General features: G+C 37.9%; 1 protein-coding gene across 2 annotated transcripts; it reads right to left on the bottom strand.

The window, feature by feature from the left end:
* Positions 1 to 2,690: 2,690 nt before the first annotated feature.
* Positions 2,691 to 8,555, bottom strand: LOC114256129 (hydroxymethylglutaryl-CoA lyase, mitochondrial). 2 transcript variants are annotated; one of them, XM_082921215.1, is made up of 6 exons: positions 8,296 to 8,555; positions 7,529 to 7,604; positions 6,651 to 6,830; positions 5,755 to 5,835; positions 5,499 to 5,662; positions 2,691 to 2,888 (listed from the first exon to the last, which is right to left on the bottom strand). In XM_082921215.1, exons 2-6 carry the CDS (start codon positions 7,541 to 7,543, stop codon positions 2,876 to 2,878), a joined length of 453 nt encoding a protein of 150 aa, XP_082777341.1. In that variant the 5' UTR covers positions 7,544 to 7,604; positions 8,296 to 8,555; the 3' UTR covers positions 2,691 to 2,875. The 2 variants fall into 2 exon arrangements, with proteins under 2 accessions (XP_082777341.1, XP_082777342.1); XM_082921216.1 differs by lacking the exons at positions 2,691 to 2,888; positions 5,499 to 5,662; positions 5,755 to 5,835 and adding an exon at positions 6,105 to 6,338 and having other exon boundaries at positions 8,296 to 8,541.
* Positions 8,556 to 9,109: the final 554 nt, after the last annotated feature.

The raw sequence follows: 9,109 nt of genomic DNA, 5'->3' as shown, positions 1-9,109 counted from the left end.
GGGTAGCTTTTGGCTTTGAACCTCTCATAGTGAAGTCTATCGGATTTACTGGCTGCCCAGTGAACACGAAGTCTTGAACTGTTCTGCTGTTTATGTAAACCAAGACAACAAATATATCACACAGGAATTACTCCAACCATCGTTCTGTTCTCACTGTTGTGTCCGGTTTGGCCCTGGAACACTAGCCTAGTTTAGTGAGTGGTTTAAATAATTAGGCCTTGTCAATTCTTATAGAAGCGGCCCCACTTCACACTCACATAGGTGACTCTTCTTGAGTATCCTGCTATACTCAGCTCAACAGCTCAACACACTAGAGTCATTAAAAGCTTAGCTTAACCTCTACACTTGCAGGTATCACTGATAAAAGGAATGGCTGGAGGTTTAACCTCCTCAGTGACATACCACCATTACACGCAATTAGGTTGTCCCATTGAACCTAGATCTTGGGATCTCCAGTCAACATGTTGGGTTTCCATTCTGGTAACACCTTACACTGCAGGCCTTAAACCTATTTCTTCTGACGAATTGTCTATTAACACTTGATTTACCCTTTGGTTAACGGATCCACAATGTTGTCCTTATACTTTACATAGTCTAAAGTGACAACTCCATTCGAGAGTAGTTGCCGTATAGAATTATGTCTATGACGGATATGTCTAGACTTTCTATTATACATATTATTCTGTGCCCGTCCAATCGCCGATTGGCTGTCACAATAAATACAAATGGCTGGCACAGGTTTTGACCAATGTGGAATATCCTCAACGAACTGGCAAAGCCATTCAGCATGTTCAATTGCTTTATCCAAAGCAATAAACTCAGATTCCATCATTGATCTAGATATACACGCTTTCTTGAAAGATTTCCAAGACACAGCTGCCCTCCGAGGGTAAACACATAACCACTAGTGGATTTGGAGTCCTTTATATTAGATATCCAATTAGCATCACTATACCCTTCTAGTACCGCTGGATATCTGGTATAATGTAGCCTATAACCCTAGGTGTAGCGTAGATAACCTAACACGCGCATAATGCCCCTCCAATGAGTAGCATTCAGATTACTTGTGTATCTACTAAGCCCGCTAACAGAGTAGGCTATGTCCGGCCTTGTACAACTCATCACATACATCAAACTTCCAATGACCCAAGAATATTCTAGCTGAGTGACACTCTCACCATTGTTCTTGGTCAAGTATAGACTCAAGTCTACCAGTGTCCTAGATACACTTGTATCTGATTTACCAAATTTCTCAAGCATTTTCTCAACATAGTGAGATTGAGAAAGTACAATACCATCAGATGTTCTGATAATCTTAACACCTAGAATTACATCTGCAAGACCCATATCTTTCATGTCAAACTTAGAGTTTAACAATCTCTTCGTAGTTCTAATCATCTCATCATTACTACCAACAATGAGTATGTCATCAACGTATAGACACAAAATGACATGACCTCTGTCAGTGTCTTTGACATATACGCATTTGTTACACTCATTGATTTTGAATCCATTTGATAACATAGCATTGTCAAACCTCTCATGCCATTGTTTAGGAGCTTGCTTCAAACCATACAATGATTTAACAAGCTTATAGACTTTCTTATTTTGTCCTGTAGCTGAAAACCCCTCGGGTTGCTCTATGTAGAATTCTTCATCTAAATCTCCATTTAAGAAAGCTGTCTTTACATCCATTTGATGTATCTCCAGACCTCGTAAAGCTGCTATCGCAATCACCATGCGAATGGATGTAACCCTTGTCACAGGTGAATACGTATCAAAGTAATCCATGCCTTCTCACTGCCTATATCCTTTGATGACTAGTCAAGCTTTATACTTATCAATTGACACTACAACAAAAAAAGTCTTTGGTGACAGACTGATTTTGTCTCCAAACATCAAAATTTCGTCACTAAAGTGATCTGTGACGAAAAAAATTTGTCACCACGTTCGTGGCCTATACGTCGTCACAAAAAGTACCTGGTGACGAAAAACAGTTTCGTCACCTATTTTTCATTTTTGGCGACGAAATGTTTCGTCTCCAAATGTTGAATTTTTCATCCTCTAAAACACCAATTTCGTCACCAAAACTAAATAATATTTTATTTTAATTGTTTTTTACGACGAAACATTTCGTCACCAAATATATTTTTGTGACCAAAGTTTTCCTCACCAATGATATAGATTAAGGTGACAAAAAAATTCGTCACTAAAATGAGCAAAAAAGAAAATTATTCAATGACAAAAAACATTTTGTCACCAAATATTTCAATTTAGCGACGAAATATTCAGCAAATGTGACGAAATTATTTGTTTCGTACAATATCATTAGTGACAAAATTATTCGTCATATTTTTTGAAAACTTATAGCAACATTTTTTATTTCGTCACTAATAAAAATTAAAAATTTTGAAAATGAGGGTACTATTTTCTTCCGAAATTTTTTCTTTTCAGTAACAATTCCCTGCGCATTTCAATAACCTGTTCAATAAAATATCTATTACAAATCAATACAAAAATCTGTTCATTTTCATAAACATCACAATCGAATTTTAGCTCTATCCACAAAAATACAACATGAATTGCATGCGGATTATAAACATGTCTCCTAATATCCACAAAAACGTTTACTAATATCCACAAAAATATAATATCAACCATATGCAGATTACCAAACACATCTCCTAATATACAACAAAAAATATGTCTACTAATATCAACAAAAATAAAATATCAAGGGCGGATTACCAAACATGCCCCTTAATACTAACAAAAATATAAAATTTACAACACAACCAAAATACATGTAAGGTAATATGAACAAAAACACAAAATGAGCTACCATTGGCCCTCCAAATTACCAAACACGTCCATATCAAATCTCGAATCTGCAAAAAAATGAAACAAAAAAAAAAAAAAAAAAAAGTTAGACAATTATTATCTTATCTATAACATATACAATTTAACATGCATTTTTAGACTTAGTTTTCAAACCGGGAGTCCCGTGCTAGTTCCGTAAGTTTCCACAACTCACATTGGTCCATCCCGAGGTGTTTGAGGTGTTTCCCGGGCCGTCTCGTGGCTGTTGCACAATTTTCGCCCCCGAAGGCCTATTTTCAAGCTTAAGTGTGAAAAAGTGCATTTTTGGACTTAGTTTTCAAACCGGGAGTCCCGTGCTAGTTCCGTAAGTTTCCACAACTCACATTGGTCAATCCCGAGGTGTTTGAGGTGTTTCCCGGGCAGTCTCGTGGCTGTTGCACGATTTTGGCCCCCGAAGGCCTATTTTTGAAGCTTAACTGTGGAAAAGTGCATTTTTGGACTTAGTTTTCAAACCGGGAGTCCCGTGCTAGTTCCGTAAGTTTTCACAACTCACATTGGTCCATCCCGAGGTGTTTAAGGTGTTTCCCGGGCCGTCTCGTGGCGGTTGCACGATTTTCGCCGTCGAAGGCCTATTTTCAAGCTTAAGTGTGAAAAAGTGCATTTTTGGACTTAGTTTTCAAACCGGGAGTCCCGTGCTAGTTCCGTAAGTTTCCACAACTCACATTGGTCAATCCCGAGGTGTTTGAGGTGTTTCCCGGGCAGTCTCGTGGCTGTTGCACGATTTTGGCCCCCGAAGGCCTATTTTTGAAGCTTAACTGTGGAAAAGTGCATTTTTGGACTTAGTTTTCAAACCGGGAGTCCCGTGCTAGTTCCGTAAGTTTTCACAACTCACATTGGTCCATCCCGAGGTGTTTAAGGTGTTTCCCGGGCCGTCTCGTGGCGGTTGCACGATTTTCGCCGTCGAAGGCCTATTTTCAAGCTTAAGTGTGAAAAAGTGCATTTTTGGACTTAGTTTTCAAACCGGGAGTCCCGTGCTAGTTCCGTAAGTTTCCACAACTCACATTGGTCAATCCCGAGGTGTTTGAGGTGTTTCCCGGGCAGTCTCGTGGCTGTTGCACGATTTTAGCCCCCGAAGGCCTATTTTTGAAGCTTAACTGTGGAAAAGTGCATTTTTGGACTTAGTTTTCAAACCGGGAGTCCCGTGCTAGTTCCGTAAGTTTCCACAACTCACATTGGTCCATCCCGAGGTGTTTGAGGTGTTTCCCGGGCCGTCTCGTGGCTGTTGCACAATTTTCGCCCCCGAAGGCCTATTTTCAAGCTTAAGTGTGAAAAAGTGCATTTTTGGACTTAGTTTTCAAACCGGGAGTCCCGTGCTAGTTCCGTAAGTTTCCACAACTCACATTGGTCAATCCCGAGGTGTTTGAGGTGTTTCCCGGGCAGTCTTGTGGCTGTTGCACGATTTTGGCCCCCGAAGGCCTATTTTTGAAGCTTAACTGTGGAAAAGTGCATTTTTGGACTTAGTTTTCAAATCGGGAGTCCCGTGCTAGTTCCGTAAGTTTTCACAACTCACATTGGTCCATCCCGAGGTGTTTAAGGTGTTTCCCGGGCCGTCTCGTGGCGGTTGCACGATTTTCGCCGTCGAAGGCCTATTTTCAAGCTTAAGTGTGAAAAAGTGCATTAGTTTTCAAACCGGGAGTCCCGTGCTAGTTCCGTAAGTTTCCACAACTCACATTGGTCAATCCCGAGGTGTTTGAGGTGTTTCCCGGGCAGTCTCGTGGCTGTTGCACGATTTTAGCCCCCAAAGGCCTATTTTTGAAGCTTAACTGTGGAAAAGTGCATTTTTGGACTTAGTTTTTAAACCGGGAGTCCCGTGCTAGTTCCGTAAGTTTCCACAACTCACATTGGTCCATCCCGAGGTGTTTAAGGTGTTTCCCGGGCCGTCTCGTGGCGGTTGCACGATTTTGGCCCCCGAAGGCCTATTTTTGAAGCTTAACTGTGGAAAAGTGCATTTTTGGACTTAGTTTTCAAACCGGGAGTCCCGTGCTAGTTCCGTAAGTTTTCACAACTCACATTGGTCAATCCCGAGATGGGTGAGTGGGTGAGTGAGGAGAGTGTGAGCTCCTCCTCTATTGTAATCTTTCTGTAATCTCCCTCCGGAATAATTCTATAGTGGATACCTCTCCGTTGACATAGACAATTGCCGAACCACGTAAATATTCTAGTGTTATTGTGTGGAATTGATTTCTGGTGTCCCATAATCCTAACAACAATAATCCTTTATAACATTTTAACATATGACACAACATTAATAGAAGATAAAAGCTCCTCAATGTAAAGATAAGTAGAAGGCCATAGGTAGTAAGCACACAACAAACCCATGATAAGAGATTTATACGTTAATATGATAACATTTCAGCCAATTATCAAATGTGGTTTTAGGATTTTGAATTTGCTTTTTCAAATAGATCCAATATTAGGAAAATACAGCATCAAACGTTGGGGACGTCATTATAATTCCAATGCCTAAATCTAAGTTATGGTTTCTTCACATGACCTAATATTAAATGTTTCACACACACACATACAACAATCTCACTAGACAAGACAACAGCAAACTGAAAATGTCAGATATATTTCCATGAAAAGGTGAAAAGTTAAGAGGGAATCACAAGACATACCCACGGACAGGAATTGAGAGCTTTTTAGCAGCAAGCGCAACATCACGATATCGAGTAAGGCTATCTTCAATGCTACAGTTTATGTTTGACTTCGAAAAAGACTCGGAAGCTGCAGCAAAGATGGCCACTTCCTTAGCTCCAGCTGCAACAGCTGCCTCAAAACCCTGAAGAAAGGGAAACAAAACACTGAATATGCTTTCTAGACAGATTAGAAATTGTTGTGCAACAGAACGGTCAGCTGCAAAGGGAAACTTACTTTAAGATTAGGGGTTAAAACAGGAAACCTAGCTCCCTCAACACACTGAATTGCCTCGAGTACATCCTTTGCATCTGCTAGCTGCAATTTTGATTATGATACTTTTAAAAGAATGCATTTTACTCCAATTTTTATCGAACTGCTATATATTCCTATCAAAGACAGATAAAGAAGCACTATAATCTAGAAAAGAAACCCCACAGATTGCATTAACTATATCTATAATATGTCTGGACTTGGTATCCATTCATAAGGCATTGTAATCAAATGAAGCCAATAAGTATTACAAGAGGACTTAAACTAGCTAAAAGGATCACTTGAAGTCAAAACATGGGTTAAAAAAAAAATAAGAGTACAAACTAACAGCAGATTCAATTAATTATGACTTATTACCATTCATGGTCATCTCTTTGATGTTGAGCTTTCTGTAATGTGAATGGTGAAAATTTCATAGCATCATGCTCAAGCAAGCTCAGAAGCATGGACATGCCTACTAGGGTGTCGTGTTTGTGTCCAAGACATGTCGGATTTTGAGACCCTTCATACACACGCCAACATGTATTGGACACACTTTCGAAGTTATCCTATTACAACAACCAATCTGTTTGTCAATAGTTAAAGACTTATAAAAGTAAGACATTAGTGATTACTATTAGAGGTCGTGACCAGGAGCAAACTATCTGCTCCCAGCACACTGGTGTAAGTTTGAGTAACAGGAATTGATCTCTCCAGAACAAAAAAACACAAAACAAAAAAACACAAAACAAAAAAAACAAAAACAAAAAAACAAAAAAAGAAAGAAGACGAAGAAGAAGAAAAAAGAGAGTGGGTGTAAAGCTAACTACCTACCTATATACATAATAAAAATCTCTTGAAAACAACTGAACGCAATTTACCTGTGGTACCCATTTTGGCGAAACAAAGCTAGTGGCCTCAACAACAGGTAACCTAGAAGAAACGAGCATCTTTATCAACTCAATCTTTACGGAGGGAGGTACATTCTCCTTCTCATTTTGTAACCCATCCCTTGGACCAACTTCCACTATCTTCACATATCTTGGTATGGTTTTCAGAAACTGCAAGTTGTATACAACATTAGATCATATGGTCCTCTGCATTAAAAAAAAAAAAAAATGAGAAAACAAACTGATGCAAGACAGCCTTGGCTTGTCAAGTTCTATGACACTATTGCCATCGGAAGTGGTGAGTTAAATTTCCAAAATAAGGGAAGAAGGTTCAAGGTTTGTGAAACAATTAATTTCAAACCTTGGGTTTAGAATATGGTAAAAAGCACTATCAATGATGATTATTTTATTAAGAAGCATCCAGAAAACTAGAAAGAGAATTAACAGAGGAAAGAGAAATGAAAAATTCCATGACCATCTTTGACTGAGAAAAATCGTTCAATTAACTCTAGACTCGCTCTGCATCAAGGACATTACTTACAGATTTAGAAAACCTTTCAGACAGAAAAATAGCCTTCTAAGAATACACCCAAATTCCTTGTTCAGTTCTTCTCAACTTACAATGATGTTAACGACCTAATGTAATCATTGTGCACTACCTATTTCCTTCAAGTTTTCCCTGCATCACAAACCTTGAATTTGTGCAGTAGAAGATGATTAGAAACACTCAAGCTTAATCATGCAGTTCCAACTCAAGTTCAAGCTTTATTCATATCAAAATCAAATTGCTAGATAATTTTATCTATGCAATGACTTGCAAACAATGAAACTACACTAGAAGAGAAGTCATCGACAGCTTGTACACAAACCTTATTGGCGTCCATCCATCTCCTTGGGATTATATGATCCAAGCTTGTACTATTTTCCACTTAGCCTCTTATATCCCTAAGTTTCAAATGCATTTCATGACAAATTAGGCACTCTATAACTGATGTAGAGATGCGTATGAAATGAACGAAAAACACAAAGAAAACAAGAATAATATTTTATATATTTCTCTGAATTTTATTACTAAAAAGATAATTACTTAATCTCAAAATCTTACATCCCAATTTATAATAAAAAAGAAAATCATGACTGTGTCAATAACTTCAATATTGGGGTAAATGGAATGCATCATATGTCATGCAATTCAAATAACTACTTGAACAGCAAAGGTCTTTTTCTTCTCATGTGGTTCATAATCATACAAATCTTAAATGTTCAGTCATTACCAAAACTCCGATTCGAATTACAATCAGAAAGTATACAAAAAAGTAACTAAAGAAAGAATTAGGATGGAGAAATTAAACCTAAATCTTTCCCCTCCAGAAACAATACTTTAATTTACTTTCACAGTATCTTAATCAAATTACAAGGTTCATATCTTAATCAAATTATAAGGTTCATATTCAGAATCTAATTATATTCAGAATCTAATTATAAATAAAATAGAGCAGGATATATATATATATATATATATATATATTATATCTATAACAATATCATGTATACAGAAGACAGAGTAGCAAAAGAAAAGATAAAAACAGGGAGCATCAAGAGAAAAGAGCAACGAGAGAGAGAGAGAGAGACTAACAGATCACCGGCGGTGAGAAGAGGAGATGAGATCGGCAAGGGAAGGAGACGCTAGATCGGCACAGCAGCGAGGGGCGGTGAGGCGAGGAGAAGATAACAGATCAGCGGCGGTGAGGAGAGGGTGACGGCGGTGAGGAGAGTGAACCGATCGGCGCTGAATCTGTGCCTGAACCGATGAGGAGAATGAGCAGCGGCGTCGTATGTGTGTGTGTGTGAGTGAGAAATAGGTCTGAACCGATAAATTATTGGGTGTGTTTGAGGCGCCAAAACATTTTTATTTCCCTCTAAAATATTTAGTGACTAAATTATTTATTGGTGACAAAATTATTTCCTCATCAAAGATAAAAATATTGACCACAAAAATCGTTTTGTCACTAAATGATATTAAAATATTAAAAATTATTCGTGACAAAAATATATTTGTCATTAATAATTTTATAATTGGTGACAAATTTTTTCGTCACCAAAAGTCTCAAAATTTTGGCACCCTTCCAAAATATTAGCGGGAAAATATTTGGTGACAAAAAAAATATAAATAATGACGAAAAATAATTTCGTCACTTAATTTTTTTATTATGATTTAGATTGGTGACGAAATTTTATTTTTGTCTCCAAAAATGGTACATTTGGAGACGAAATATGATTTTCCTCATTAAAAGATACGTATTTCGTGACAAAAAAAAATTTCGTCATTAGTTTTCGTCTCTAAAGACTATTTTTGTTGTAGTGTGACCTATCAGCTTTCATCTTCCTTCTAAAGATCCACTTACTTCTCAAGGTCTTATTGCTTGGGGGTAGATCAACCAACTCCCAAG

Source organism: Camellia sinensis, chromosome 3, assembly GCF_055761805.1.
Source record: "Camellia sinensis isolate YWXY chromosome 3, ASM5576180v1, whole genome shotgun sequence".
NCBI classification, from domain to species: Eukaryota; Viridiplantae; Streptophyta; class Magnoliopsida; order Ericales; family Theaceae; genus Camellia; species Camellia sinensis.
The sequence above is the reverse complement of the archived record's forward strand: the minus strand, read 5'-3'. Positions and strand labels throughout refer to the sequence as shown.

What these genes read in the sequence shown, in the direction of transcription:
- LOC114256129 (XM_082921215.1), bottom strand. An exon ending in CGCCAAAATGGGTACCACAG is followed by an intron (nt 5,836 to 6,650) that starts GTAAATTGCGTT and finishes TCAAAATTGCAG; the next exon opens with CTAGCAGATGCAAAGGATGT. An exon ending in TTTTAACCCCTAATCTTAAA is followed by an intron (nt 5,663 to 5,754) that starts GTAAGTTTCCCT and finishes CCCTTTCTTCAG; the next exon opens with GGTTTTGAGGCAGCTGTTGC.